General features: G+C 43.8%; 1 protein-coding gene across 1 annotated transcript in view; it reads right to left on the reverse strand.

The window, feature by feature from the left end:
* Positions 1–800: 800 nt before the first annotated feature.
* STPG4 (sperm-tail PG-rich repeat containing 4) overlaps positions 801–15,266 on the reverse strand; it is a 45,777-nt gene continuing 31,311 nt past the window's right edge. Inside the window, 3 exon segments of the mRNA XM_049650226.1 lie at positions 801–837; positions 840–939; positions 4,092–4,196. Of these exon segments, the coding sequence (XP_049506183.1) occupies positions 818–837; positions 840–939; positions 4,092–4,196 (225 nt within the window). The 3' untranslated portion in view covers positions 801–817.

Consider the following 15,266-nt stretch of genomic DNA (forward strand, 5'->3'; position numbering starts at 1 on the left):
CTTGTGGCCTTCACTGTACACCAGGTGCAGTGACTTCACAGCTTCCTGAGACCAGGGCCTGTCTTCCCCGAGGAACTGCCATCATGCGAGGGCAGTCCCTGAGCTTCACACACAAGGCGACCAGAAAGAGCCACTTGGCACAGTTTGCAAAGCCTTCCTCGAGCCAGGGGCTACCCCAAACTCCCTTTCTGGCCTTGTCTCCTCTATAACCTTCCCCAAACTCAGTCACATACATGCCTTGTTTGTCTTTCCACTAGGCCCCCACTCCTCAACCCCAGCACACACCTGGTGCAGAGCAGATACTCAAATGTTTTTGTTGACTGAAATCACAAATACTCATTGAGTTGAATCAATATTGCTCTTTTCAGGGAGTTGAGAGAAAGAACCACCTGCTGGGATCCTGTCACGCTCAGCTTGGTCTTGGTTGAATGCCAACACTCGAGGAAGCCTCCATGAGCCTGTGAAGTATTACAGCTCTAATCCAGCTCAGACACAGCTGGAGAGCCCACAGCCATGCAGAGCACAGCCTGGGCATATCAGGACCTGTCTGAGCTGCCGCAGGAGCAGCCCAGGGGCAGTCTCTAGGAATATACCCTTTGACAATAAGCAGAGTGAGCACACAGTTTGTTATTCAAACCAGGACACTTTCGAGAGTGAACTGGAAACTGCGCTGGAACTATTCCAGATAAGTGGGCAGGATGGTCACCGGGGCAATCGATTATGTTCTGTAGTCAAACCCTCCTAAAGAACAGACAAAACAGAGTTTTCTGAACATAAGAATTTGCTAAACTCAAAGTAGCTTAGGGTCACAGAGGCTTTATTTTAAAAGCCAATTGTGTTGTTGAAGAAAAGGCTATGTTCTCGACCCATTTTGGCTATGGTCGGTGCCTGCTTGGGGGATTGTGCTGAAGATGTGTACGCTCCCGGGCCTGGGGTTTTCTGGAAACAGAACAAAAGACAAGGCTGATGAGAGAGTGACCCCAAAACTCTGGAGCCACCAGAGCCTAGCTGTGAGCTCAGATGTGGCTGGCAAATCCCCACTGGGGAAAACAAGGGCCACACGGGACTGCATGCAGGCCTGGGGCACCCTTGAAGTGGAGTGTCTCCTTGGCATCTGCTCCTATCAGCGGCCGCCCCTAGGGCTGCAGAGGTGCAGAGAGAAGGGTGGACAAGCAAGCACTGGCCTAGACCTGCGGGGCCGGCGGGCTCACATCCCACCTGCACCTCAAGGCACATTTTGTATCAGAGGGCACTCCACCCAGACTGCTCCTGTCCCTGGGAAAGCCACTGTCCTCCCTTCTAGTGACCTCAGTCTAGTGGTAAGGGGCTGGAGAAAATGGATTCTGAACCTGGGTGATTGACCTCAAAAGCCCAAACTCATGTTTCTGTACAAAGGTCTATGGACACCAGGGTCGGTGGACCCGAGTGTCCAAAGTTTTGTCAAGGGATCTATGAGTTCTAATTTTTAAAATCATATTTTCATTTGGATAAAATTCTTGAAAAGATTGTTTTGCCAATTATTTAAATGAAGCTTCTCCTCCATGGTGATCAAATGCAAATGAATGTCATGTTCATAGACTAAAATAAAGACTTCGATTTCTTAGGTCAGCATTTCCCATGTGGTGCATGTACCTATTCTTGGAGCCCAAAGGAATTTTATCTTGGGTCTGTTGGAGAAGCACCAGTGTCTCTGTGTGTGACTAAGGGAAGGATTTAAAGGCTTGAGTTCGAGTCCTAGTCCCACCACCAATGGTTCGGTGTGACCCTGGACCAGGTGCTTCCAGAGCCTCGCCCATCAGATGAGGTAATGAGGCTTGCTGGAGGCCCCCCAGGACAAGACAGCACCACACTAGGCAGGCAGCAAGAGCTCTACACATTAGCTGCCACCACTGTTATTATTCTCTCTTACCATGTTCTTGTCATTTCCATCCTTCTTTGCAGTATGTTATCTCTTTAGGAGACAGGGAGGGTGGAAATAGGATTACTCTGAAAGTGGGACAGAGTGGTCAGCCCAGAGTGGATGAAGTCAGCTGCATGCAGAAGCCACTGTAATGACAGGATGTTTCCCCTGCCAAAAGCGGAGGAGCAGCCTGAAAATCTAATCAAGTCCTGGCCAGACGTCAAAGGAAGCTGAAGCCTTTATTAGTGTTATTAATGAGGAAGTAACATGCATGTGGAGTCCTGGAGAGCCAGCCCACAGAACAGGAGGTTTGTGGGCCTCGGTCTCACAAGGCCATCCCTCAGGAGGCTACTGGTTGTGGTTCTCAGACCTTGAGAACATCCGGCTCCATCCCCCAGTCCTGATTTCACTGTCACCAAGCAAACTTCTGATTATCCTTGGCTTCTATGAAGAGTTTCCTATGTAGGGAAAAACCCCATAGACAAGTGGCCCCAGACATCAGCCCCCTTGCTGGACACTTGTAAATTAATACTACATCTTCCAGGGGCACCTGGGTGGCTCATTCGGTTAAGCGTCCAACTTGGGCTCAGGTCACAATCTCATGGTTCGTGAATTCGAGCTCCACATCAGGCTCTGTGCTGACAGTGCAGAGCCTGCTTTGGACCCTCTGTCTCCCTCCCTCTCTGCCCCTCCCCAGCTCTCGGGAGCGCTCTCTTTCTTTCAATAATAAACATTAAAAAAAGGGATGCCTGGGTGGCTCAGTTGGTTAAGTGTCTGACTTCCCCTCAGGTCATGATCTTACAGTTCTTGAGTTCAAGTCCCACATTGGGCTCTGTGCTGACAGCTCAGAGCCTGGAGCCTGCTACAGATTCTGAGTCTCCCTTTCTCTCTCCCCCTCCTCTCCCCCCTCTCTCTCAAAAAAAAAGTAAACATTAAAAAAATACTACATTTTCTGGCTTCTCTATCAGCTTAACTGATAACTGATATGGTTAGCATAACTCCAATTTCCTGATGATGCTCAGCCCTACGAGCTCAGACAAAAATCTGGGTCTGGATCATGGTGATGCCACTAGAGTGTGAGGATCTACAGAAGGTATCCACCACCTCCTGCTGTTAGCCTGTTTTTAATATCACCAGCAGGGACTCCCCAGTATTCCTCCAGATAAAGACCACACTACCCCCCACCAGACTGGTAGCTCTGGAGCAAGATCCTGAAGACACTGGCCTGGGACACCAACCCTTCCTTGATTCCCCAAGCAGAATTTGAATTTCTGTCTCCACAACTATCTCAAATAAGGCTACATACAAGGAAGTTCTTGAACTTTCAAACTGGGATGCAGATTGGGAATAAGACCATGGGAATTAAAATTATCAGTACTTTAAAAAAAAATAACATATCATTCATGTTACGCTTTTGCAATTTTTCGTGGTCTTCTCTAGGCCTCTGAGGCTTGGATACCCCCCAAATGTACTTTCTTTGTGTCAGTGGACTTGAGCCTCTTCCCTGTCTCTCCTGAGTTCTTGGGGGCAGAATGATTGCTCATGCCTTAATGGCCCCCTTTGGTTCAATAATAACATTTCTGGGGGCCGCCTGGGTGGCTCAGTTGGTTGGGCGTCTGACTTCGGCCCAGGTCATGATCTCGCAGTTTGTGGGTTCGAGCCCTGCGTCAGGTTCTGTGCTGACAGCTCAGAGCCTGGAGCCTGCTTGGGATTCTGTGTCTCCCACTTTCTCTGCCCCTCCCCTGCTCACTCTGTCTCTCAAAAATAAATAAACATTAAAACAATAATAATAATAATATAATAATAATGTTTCTGCCCTGAAGCCACACACACAGTCCCAGAAGCCACACACACAAAGAACAGCAGTTCTGGATGGCTGGGGCCAGCCACTGCCTACTGCTTGCCTCAGTTCATTAAACATGTTTTCCCACAGAGCATCCAGGTCAGATCATTGATGGCTAATTACTATGCTGGATGCTGTCGACTGGACCCATAATTCTGCCACAGTCTTTGGATCTGGATGCACTCTGAGCCTAAAACAGGCTGAGGGCTTGCCAGATTTTTGAGCTCTGCCTTAACAAGAAATTGGATACATATATGTACACTAGAATTGTATATAGCTATAACCTGGCCCCAATGACCCCCCACCCCAGCCACAAAACCTACAACCGTAATCTTTTAGAGTACTTACAGAACGGGTGGACAGGAATCGAGGTACTCTAGACTGAAAACAAGAAGTCACAGAATTTGCTTGAGGTATTTTCAAGTCATAATGACCTGGTCCTGGGCCTTCGTGCTATAGAAGAAAAAAAAGAAAGAATGTTTTAGAATTACTAATATGTTATATTTTATCGCTTTACTTGCCTTCCACAAATAAACATATGAATCACTGTGATATGGTAGAAAAATCCTAGATTGGGGCTTGGAGGATCTCATTAAGGTGTGTCCTGGCACAAGTCATTGTGAGAAGTGGGTGATACCAGCTTCACCTGCTTTACCTGCCTTGTGGATGACTGTGGAGACTAACGATTAAGTGACCTGTGCAAGTGTCCATGTGTCCTGCCCGGGCCCCCCCTCCCCACACTGGCACACCTCCCTCCATACCTGTCCTGACTGGTAATAAGGACTTCCTGCTTTCAGCTGCTAGCTTTATAAAACACCCTTATTCTTTCATACCAATATAATATGTATTATCTCAGTCCAAACAAGTATTCACAGCAGTTCACTGACAGAAGTACAATGCCATAGACATTAACATAAAATGAACACAATTTGTGAAAGACAATCATCCTAATAGAAAAATTAGGAAAAGGCAATTCACAAAGAGGAAATACAATTGTTCAAGTGAGGAAATGGCAGGGGGTGGGGAGAGCTTTAATCTCATTAATAACCAAATAAGTTCTAATTAAAACAATGATGTGATTCCTGTTTGGGGGTCTAAAAAATTCACCAAGAAAGAAGAAAGGCAGAGGGGGATAGGAGAGAGGGAAGAAGAAAAGAAAGAAGAAAGACCCAAAACTTGCATGGACACTCCTATATGCTTCTGGTGCAAGTGTAAATTTGATTAGCCTTTCTGGAGTGCAATTTGGCAAGACACAAAATGGCTTGAAAACATTTATACCTATCCAGAGGGAGATAAAGGAGACTGGTTACCATATTGTTGCAGGAATCCAAAGACAAACGAAGAGTCCTGAGCCCAGATATGGCAGGGAAAATGGAAAGAGCCCACACATCGCAGTGGATAAGGTGGACAAGATGTTAACCTCTTATTTTTTTTTCTGGCAATTCACTTTTTCTTTTTTCTCTCCCATTTTCAAATACCTGTACTATCTTACAGAAATGAGTCTTTCTGGCATGAAGTCTTGGATCTGTTCCTAAATAATGCAGGGACTAGAAGTGGGTGTGAGTATACATTGGCCAGGAGCTCCTAATTGTCATATGGGTGCCTGGGGGTTCGATGAAGTATTGTGTCTATGTAGTATATACTTCTAAAGTTTTTACAATATGAAGTTAGAGACAATGTATATTTATAATTCAGACCCAGCAATTCCACTTTTAGGAATTCATCCTAAGAAAACAATTGAGAACGTATGCAAGTATTTGGCTACAAAGACATTCACTATAATGTTGTTTCTAAAAATGGAAAGTTGGAAATAAACTAAATGACCAGCGATGTGTGCCTGACTAAATACATTGTGATTCTTCCATCCAGCTGTCTAGTGATGAACGTCAAGGACACAAAAGCTTCTCTCAAATATTGCTAAGTGCAAATGCAAGCTTAAAAAAAAAAAATGTACATAAAAACACAGGGAATGGAATGTCCTAACTGGTAATAAGGACTTCCTGCTTTTCTCCAGGTGGCAGCATGTTACGTAAAAAGAATGTTATTTTTCTCATCTGCATTTTCTAATTTTCCCACAATAGACTTGAGTGCTCTTGAGGTATGAAAAAAAATTATATCTAATGTATAGATAAATGAACATGAAAAATGGGCAAAGGAAACAAAGATAAGATTAACAATAACTCAAGTCTTAGAGTAGAACAGAGAAACGTAGGGTGCTTGGGTGGCTCAGTTGGTTAGGTGTCCAACTCTTGGTTTTGGCTCAGGTCATGATCTCATGGTTTTTGAGTCTGAGCCCCGCATCAGGCTCTGCACTGATGGTACAGAGACTGCTTGGGATTCTCTCTCTCTCCCTCTTTCTCTGCCCCTTCAGCAAGTGCTCCCTCTCACTCTCAAAATGAATAAATGAACTTAAAAAAAAAAAAAGAAAAAGAACCGAGAAATGTGTCCTGTAAGATCTTTGTTGTAGGTAAGGCTGGGCCACCAATTAGCCCATCCTATTCAGCAGAACAAGTGCCCAAGTGCAGACCCTCCAAGGATTTAGGAGCAAGGCTTTCCCTTGTTCACTCCCATGGGTGGCAGCTGCCATTCCCTTCTTTTTATCCATGAATGGAGTCTGTTATTAACAGTCAAGCACAAGTCTGATAACCAAGGGACGGATGTGCCTCTAAAATTTTACAACTCATGGCAGAGACATGAGAACAGCAATGTTTTGAAACTGGTGCCTACATGAGACAGAGATCACTACCAGGGTGAGGCTCTCAGTGTGTAGTGACCTCCACACTGCCACTGGAGAAATCTGAGCTGCCATAAAAACCAAAGCATAGAAAGCCAGGGACTCCAACAGGAACAGTCTGTGCCACCTCCGCTTGCTTTGGCCCTAATAAATACAGTACTTTGAAGCCAGAGCGGTAGCTGGGGCAAAAGATGCTAAGTGTGCTACCATTGACTCCATGCCTACAGCAGCCATCTGCAGGATGGCTAAGAAATGCTGCACATGCCCTCTTTCCCCCCAGCCTGATGTGGCTTCCATTTCTAAGCTCCAAATCATGTGCTCTTTGGGAATCCAAGTGCCAGGATTGACAAAGCACTGATATGTGCCTGTGCCATCCAGCAGCCTCCTATATGGGCATGGTCATCTAAGCCAAAGGGCCTAAAAGTTGGGGAGAAAGAAATGACTGCATGCTATTTGCCCCACGTGTCAAATGGAATCTTTTAAGAAGGAACATTAGGGAAGTGGATACAGACCCAAGTTCATATTCCAGAAGCCACAGGAATAGTGTTCTAAGTGAAAAGTAATAGTTGGGCCAAGACCCTGCAATGGGTGGGGAGCAATTCCAGCACAGTCCCCACTTCTGAGGACAATGTGAGTCAGCAGAGCAGGAATGGAGGGAAGGGGACGTGGTCCAGGATGGCTCAGAATGTGGGTTGAGAAAATGGATCCACTTCAACAGGACGGTATTTAAAACAAGAACAACACTTGAATGGCGCCCTACTCTTCCTTGAGGTTAGAGATGCTGCTCCCTCATTTACTGCAGATCGATGAGCATGACCCAGAGCTTTAATTCACAATATGTAGGACGCATGGGTGAAGGGCAGCACCCAGGTTCATGAAGCAGCACTAAGCAACTCTCACACAGATCAGATGAACTACCTCTTCAACTTTGTTTTTGCCAGGTCCATGGTTTGACAATTCTGGGTTTCCTGAAGCTACACCTTTCAAGGACCACTGACATTTGGTGTCAAAGGAGAACAGAACTGTCACCTTCCTAGAACCCCAGTACCTGCTGCCAAAATAAACTATAGGAAACCTTTCATAGTTACCCATTCTCCTGCTTTGAGGCATGATTACATTTCAACCCTCCTGACGATATCTTTCTCTTCCCTTTGAAAAAGTAATTGAGTTTCTACTCAAGGGCAACGTTAACCAATGGGAGCTATAGGGATACTATCTTCAACCTTAAAGGAGTTTATCCAGGGAGGGATTCCTTTTATCCCAAAAGGTAGTGAGGAACTCAAATGGTGCTGAGTGAGGACTGAGCTAACTGCCTGGCTTCAAGACTCTACACCAGGCCACGTTGTATCCAGCCTGTGCTAGCTAAGTGTGATCTCAGTGGGCCAAGGGATGGTACCAAGGGCGGCTGCTTTCCACTTACTGTAAAGGGCTCAGAATGGATGGCCCCTACTGACTTTTCTGGAGTGCTCCTCGGACTGTCACACCATGAAGAGCTTCCTAATGGGCAGTAACTCTCAGTACCATTATAGGCTTTTGGTGAGCCCTGCCATGCCTCCTCTGAACATATTTCTCTGGGGCTGGGAGAGTGAGACTGGCTAATCTATGCCACACTGCTCTGGAATTAAAAGGTATTACCACTCTGGGACATGCCAGAGCAGCAAAATTCCAGGTATCTCTGAAAGACTGTGTGAAGGTAAATGAAATTATCCCAAACTAATATGTGTTGAACTGTGATCCTCTCAAAATTCACAAACCCTATAAATTTGTACCATGTTGAACTGGGTTGAACGGTATCCCCCTCCCCCCAAAATTCATAGAACTGTGAACCACTAGTACCTCAGAATGTGACCCTCTATGGAAATAGGTCCTTGCAGGTGTAATTATGAGGTCATCAGAATGGGCCCTAAACCTATATGAATGCTATCCTTTATTAAAAGGGGAATTTTGGGCACAGAGACATGGACACCGGTAAAACATACAACAATGAAGGCAGAGACCTACAAACCAAGGGAAGCCAAAGATTGCTGGAACACCACCAGAAGCTAGGAGAGAGGCACAGAACAGATTTTCCCTCACAGCACTCAGAAGGAGCCAACACTGCCACCACCTTGATCTTGGACTTCCTCTAGGACTGGGAGACAATACATTTCTGTTGTTTAAGTCACTCAGCTTGTAGTACTTTGTTATGGCAACCCTAGCAAATGAATATGTAAGTGTTCAGCTCATTTCTTCTTTCACAGTGCACAACACAGTGTGCTGAGAGTTGGGAATACAGTGGTATATGACTGTCTCCCAATATCCATTCTAACCTTAGTATTAGAACATTCTTTAACTGGTCACATGTCTACCCAGAATAAAGACTAAATTTCCCAGCTTCCCCTGAAGCTACATGTGACCATTAATTTCTAGTTAACAGGACAGAGGTAAGGAGATATGTACAAATTCCAGAGCATCCTTATGGAGAGGGAAGCTTGTCCAGCTTCCCTGCCTTCCTGCCTGCTAACAGGTCCCACTGAGAGTTCTTGGCTCTCTGGGACCATGGAAATGAAAGCCATGCTTAGCCAAGGAGCATGCAGAAATATGATACTGCAGAACTGCCCTACCCCAGCCTTAAGCTGTCCACTGCAGGAAATTTACACAAGACAGAAGTAGGTGCTTGTCTCATTTATAATATTGCTGTTGGGGGTCTCAATATTTCTGTTGGCAGCAGAACTCAGTCTTAATTGACAAAATGGACATGTGCCCTCAAAAACAAACACATAGACCAATGGAATAGAATAGAGACCCCAGAACTGGACCCACAAATGTGTGGCCAACTAATCTTTGACAAAGCAGGAAAGAGTATCCAGTGGAAAAAAGACAGTCTCTTTAACAAATGGTGCTGGGAGAACTGGACAGCATTCTTTCATGCAGAAGGATGAAACTGGACCACTTTCTTACACCATATACAAAAATAAACTCAAAATGGATGAAAGACCTGAATGTGAGACAGGGGGAGAGGGGAAAGTGGGTGATGGGCATGGAGGACGGCACTTGTAGGGATGAGCACTGGGTGTTGTATGGAAACCAACTTGACAATCAATTATATTAAAAATAAAAAAAGATGGACATGTGCCCTACTCTCATGGGGCTTACATTCTAGCAGGGAATATATGCTGTACAAAAAAAATATGACAAGTGTGTGGCATATGACACAAAGGGGCATACAGGATGCTATGGGAGAGCATGTAAGAAGGTAAACTGATCTGGCCTGAGGGGCTTGAAAAACCCTTAAGGAAGCACAAAGGAGCTAGGACCTAAAGAACAAGGAGGGGGTGAAGTCTGCAGGCAAAGAGGCTGGAGGAAGGATCTACACAGAAGCAATAATAGGAAAGGTTAGGGAAAGCCATCCAGTGAGGAAGATGCCATTCATTCTAATTCACTGCATCACAGAAATAAAATAAAATGTGCATACGCTCCTGTGGAAGAAAAATATATATAATATAATATAATATAATATAATATAATATAATATAATATATCTAATATATCATATATAATGTATCATACACACACACACACACACACACACACACACAAAGAAGTTAGGGACCTGAAATCCAACTTTCTCAAGTCACGTGTTTTTCACACGTGTACAAACGCTAAGAATGGTTTTACAATTTAACTGCAGATGTAAGATGTTAAATGTCACCCTTGTATTTCCAATCTCTGCAAGGCGTCTGCCGCTGGTTTCCACATTCCAGGGCACCTCTCCAGGTGGCTGTGCAGCAGGCTCCACTGCTGCCCACCGCGAGCTCCCCCAGACCCTCACCACTGCTCATCCCTGCACCATCTATAGCTCATGTACCCACTCTCATCCAATGCTCACAACAGCCTCGCAGGGGACACGCCATCCCCTCCGTGTAACAGATGAGAACGTGAGGATGGGTAGGCCTAGAAACTAATGCTTCAGCAGCTTAGTTGTGGGAGCCAGAGCCAGTTTTCACTGCTGGGAGGTATCAGTGTTTAGTTCTAAACTATTTGTCTTTAAAATCACAAAGCTAGGGGGCACCTGGGTGGCTCAGTCAGTTGAGCGTCTGACTTGTGATTTCTGCTCAGGTCATGATCCCAGGGTCATGGGATTGAGCCCCAGGTCAAGCTCTGTGCTGAGCATGGAGCCTGCTTGAGATCCATTCTCTCTCTCTCTCTCTCTCTCTTTCTCTTCCCCTCTGTCCCTCTCCCCTGCTCATTCTCTCTCTCTAAGATAAAAAATAAAAACAAAATCACAAAGCTAAAGGGGACCTAGAAAGAGCACACAGTCTATTCCCACTGATCCTAGGCACAACTTCTAATGAATCATACTTGAAGAGAGACAAGGTCAGAAATCAAATTTATGGCCCCAAATGTCTATCTATACACATGTGAAACACAAGTAATAAGCAACATAAACTGAAATTATTTGATGGGGTAGTAAAATTTGGTGACATGGGTATAATAGCTGGAATACATTGCTCAAAAAAGAAAACAGGAGTGCCTGGGTGCCTCAGCTAGTGAAGCATCTGACTCTTGATTTCTGCTCAGGTCATGAGCTCAGAGCTCTGTGTTGACAACATGGAACCTGCTTGGGATCCTTCCTCTCCCTCTCTCTCTGCCCCACCCCTGCTCGAGAAGAAAGGAAGAAAAGGAAAGGGAGGAAAGGAAAGGAAAGGAAAGGAAAGAAAGAAGGAAGGAAGGAAAGAAAGAAAGAAAGAAAGAACGAACAGGTGGCCCTGCAAGGAGAGTAGAATCCTGTGTGGAGACAGGCACAGAGAGAAGCTGGAGTTGCCCCTCTGGGAACTCAGGAGGAGGCATGTGGCTGAGTGTATTCAACTCAGGAAATTCTAGAATTCTGTGTTGGTCTACAAGTTCACAGGAAAAGAAGGGAGACATGTTTGCTGTTGAGTACAGCAGAAGCCAAACTATCAGGGCCAAAAGTTATTCACATTTGCGAAATTCAGAATTGACTGCACCTCTGAAGTGTAGCTTGGTACTGTTTATTTCTGCAGAAAGAGAGGAACCGTGACAGTCTAGGTTTCCTGATGGGGGCCATGTGGGCAAGCAACGCAGAGTGATCACAAACCTGCCCACCACAAAAGTGCAACTTTTACAGGAAGGCACGTTCCAGGAACCACCAGGCAACTCAGCATTGCTGCAGGTGTTCACTGGCCCATCCTCCCTTTTCTAGATGACCCGGAGGGGGCCCACCAACATTAGAAATCTAGGGCGGGGGGGGGGGTGCCTGGGTAGCTCAGTCAGTTAAGCATCCCCTAATTCGGCTCAGGTCATGATCCCCCAGTTCACCAGCTCGAGCCCTGCATTGGGCTCTGTGCTGACAGATCCAAGCCTGGAGCCTGCTTTGGATTCTGTGTCTCCCTCTCTCTCTCTGCCGCTCCTCCACTCGTGCTTGCTCTCTCTCTCTCTTGCTCTCTCTCTCTCTCTCAAAAATAAACATTAATTTTTTTTTTTTTTTTAATTTAAGAAAAAAATCAAGGCATACTTACGCACAGGAACTTCAGGTCTAGCTGGCAACTCCTGGTCACAGCGATTGGTCCGGGGCAGACATGTGACTATCACCTAGCCAATCCAAAAAGCCTGCATTTTCACACTCAGGTGGTCAGGCAGGCAGGTGTGCACCTGAAAGTGCTCCTGGCCCCTCCTGCCCAGCCCGTAAACAGCGTGCCCACAAGCCAGAGAAAGGTAAATGGGTGGCAAACGTTCCAGAGGCTGTGTGCGCCAATAAATTCCATCTCTCTTTTTATGTTTTAATTTCTGCTTACGCTCTTTCAGAATGGGCTTCTGTTACTTGCAACTGAAAAAAATCCTACTGATTATATACTTTTTCCTGTTCCCAGTCAAGATATTGTTATAAGAAAGAAGGGCAGGACATATCCAAAACAGGGATTTATGACTCTGCTGGAAAAGTTGCATGATTTTTTTAAAAAGAAAAACTGCCAGGCTATCTTTTAATAAAAAAAAAAAAATCCTTGTACATCTGTAGCTATATTTCAAAGGTTATATTTCTCCAAAAATGTTACCTAGAAGTGAACTCGTCTTTGAGGAGATTGAGCCTTTAATCATCTTTCAGATTCCATTCAAGCAGAAATCAATTTGTGTTTGGCTTGATTCAATCTGACTATGTTTACTAATTATTTTTCTGTTCCTTGTGGAGTTTTAAAGTATCAGCTTAGTTTTTAATTGAACTAATTTCGTAAATCAGAAACAGCTGGAATGATTCAGCATTCTGTTATAGCCCTAGTTTCAATGCACAGAGTATGCCACAGACCCACTATCCCCCTTTCAAACTGCTCTGAAATGTGACTACAGCAGACAAATCATATAACACTCATTCATATGTGCACACACTCTTTCCTGTTTACCTAATCCTTTCCTTATTCTTTATAGGCTTGTCAGGTTTTAAGAAATACAGAAACATCTTGAAATATTTGTGACATCAAATAAAAGTAACCCATTTTCGTTGACATTGTAAGATTTTATTTCCTACTGTCAGGAAAGGTGTGCACATCTCATTTTTCACTTTATATACAACCGTGAGAATTAGTAACTTTAAAGAATCTGCTTAGCAAATTACTGGAAGCTCCAAATCGTATGAATGACTGAGTCCTAATTAAGTAGTCGTTAAGTGGCACTATTTTTATTTAAGTAACAAAATATTTTTGGGGCACCTGGGTGGCTCAGTCAATTGAGCGTCCGACTTGAGCTCAGATCATGATCTCACAGTTCGTGAGTTCAAGCCCCACATCAGGTTCTGTGCTGACAGCTCAGAGCCTGAAGCCTACTTCGGATTCTGTGTTCCATCTTTCTCTGCCTCTCCCTCTCTCTCCCTCTTCCTCAAAAATAAACATTAAAAAAAATTTTAAGTAGCAAAATTATTTTTATGTTGACCAATTTGATGGCTCTTTTCCTCAAACACTACTTCTTTTCTTCTAAAAAATTACATTTTGAAAAATTATAAAAACAATGCAAAAGAAAGGAAGTAAACAACCACCCTAAATCATGGCACCTCAGCATAGCCAAAAAGCATTTTGGTGCATTTCCTTTTTTTTTTTATACACATAATTTTTCTTCCATTATTTTAATCATAGTATACATACCGATTTATATATTGTATTTTCCCCCTACACATTAGATCATAAACACTTTTGATGCTATTTTATGATTTTAACAATAATTGTTTTAATGGCTATAAAATATTCCTTTGAGTAGGTATATAATATTCTTTTAAAATTATTTCCCTTCTGGGGCACCTGGGTGGCTCAGTTGGTTAGGCGTCTGACTTCACCTCAGGTCATGATCCATGAGTTGGAGCTCCATGTCAGACTCTGTGCTGACAGCTTAGAGCCTGGAGCCTGCTTCCAATTCTGTGTCTCCCTCTCTCTGCTCCTCCCCTGCTCTCTCTCTCTCTCTCTCTCTCTCTCTCAAAAATAAATAAACATTAAAAAAATTATTTCCCTCCTGCTGGATGTTAAGTTGCTACTGTTATCTTGCTATTATAAGTAATCCCTTCATGGTATCTTTATACAGATGATATTTCTGTATTTAAGACTATTACTTTAAGAGAACTTACTCAAGATGGAATCAACAGCCTACAAGATACATACTGCCAACCTGCCTTTCAAGGGGTTGTATTAGTCGATGCTACCACCAGCAATAAACAAGAGAAGCACTGGGTCTGTATGATCCACATGCCAAGTAGATACTAGGGAAAAAAGACTTAGAAAAATAATATCTTCCTTAGTCTTCTTTACCCCAATGGGCATATTAAATAAAGTCATCAGTGGCCCCTATATGTTCTAAGAAGTTGTGCAGAATCTCTGAAATCCAAATGTGGGAAGACAGCCCACATTTGGAAACACATTCAAAAGGGAACAAAACTCATGAAATTTTTTGGTGAATCAAGAGTTTTATTTGGGCCATTTATGAAAGCAATTAAATCAATTAAAGGGTAGGGTGAGGGGAGGAGAAACCACAAATGACAAGTTTTACTTTGTCCAATTCGCTTGGATGAGAATGACCAAGATTTCTTGCAATTTTCTCCTCTTCTTAAAAAAAACCACTATGAGGTGACTGTATCTTTAGGTCTTGGAATTTGTGAGGCTTTGTCATTATTACCAAGGTGCTCAAAGGCAGCAGAAGTTGCCAGTACAATTCTTTTTATGGTGCAAAAAGGCCCTTTTTCCTATGACAGACCATGTCTCCTGGCATTGATCCCAAAATGCTCACATAAATCTTCTTCTCATAGTCTTTACTATAGACAAAACAATTGTGCTGATCCATAAGCAATTATTATTTCAACAATAACAGAAATAGCCAATAAGTATACAACCTTACATTGGTTGCTTGATCTAAAGATTAAAAACCGTTTTCCAACCCAACAAATCCCTTACCAACTGCTTCCCCTGAGAGCTACCTACACTTTGGGGACAAAATGTAAGTCACCAACCAAATCACTGATACAAACAAGAAGGCTGTGTTTTTTAACAAGTCAGAACAGCTCCTCCACACTGAGAGGCCTTCAGGGGCAAATGATCCTAGAGGATTTTCAAATCCAACGTCAATGTACTTTCTACAACTAAAAAATCATGTAGTATTGGCTAGACATTCGCATGGTCATCTACTTGTCTTTTAATTGGCTGCTCCTGGAGATTTTAGGCATGAATGATGAACAAATTTCAATGGGCTACTTTCCACAGATGATAGGAAGAAAGGAGGAGGAGATGCACACCTGTATGTATCCATCTTTTATAACCTGC

The sequence above is a fragment of the Panthera uncia genome, assembly GCF_023721935.1.
Source record: "Panthera uncia isolate 11264 chromosome A3 unlocalized genomic scaffold, Puncia_PCG_1.0 HiC_scaffold_11, whole genome shotgun sequence".
NCBI lineage: Eukaryota > Metazoa > Chordata > Mammalia > Carnivora > Felidae > Panthera > Panthera uncia.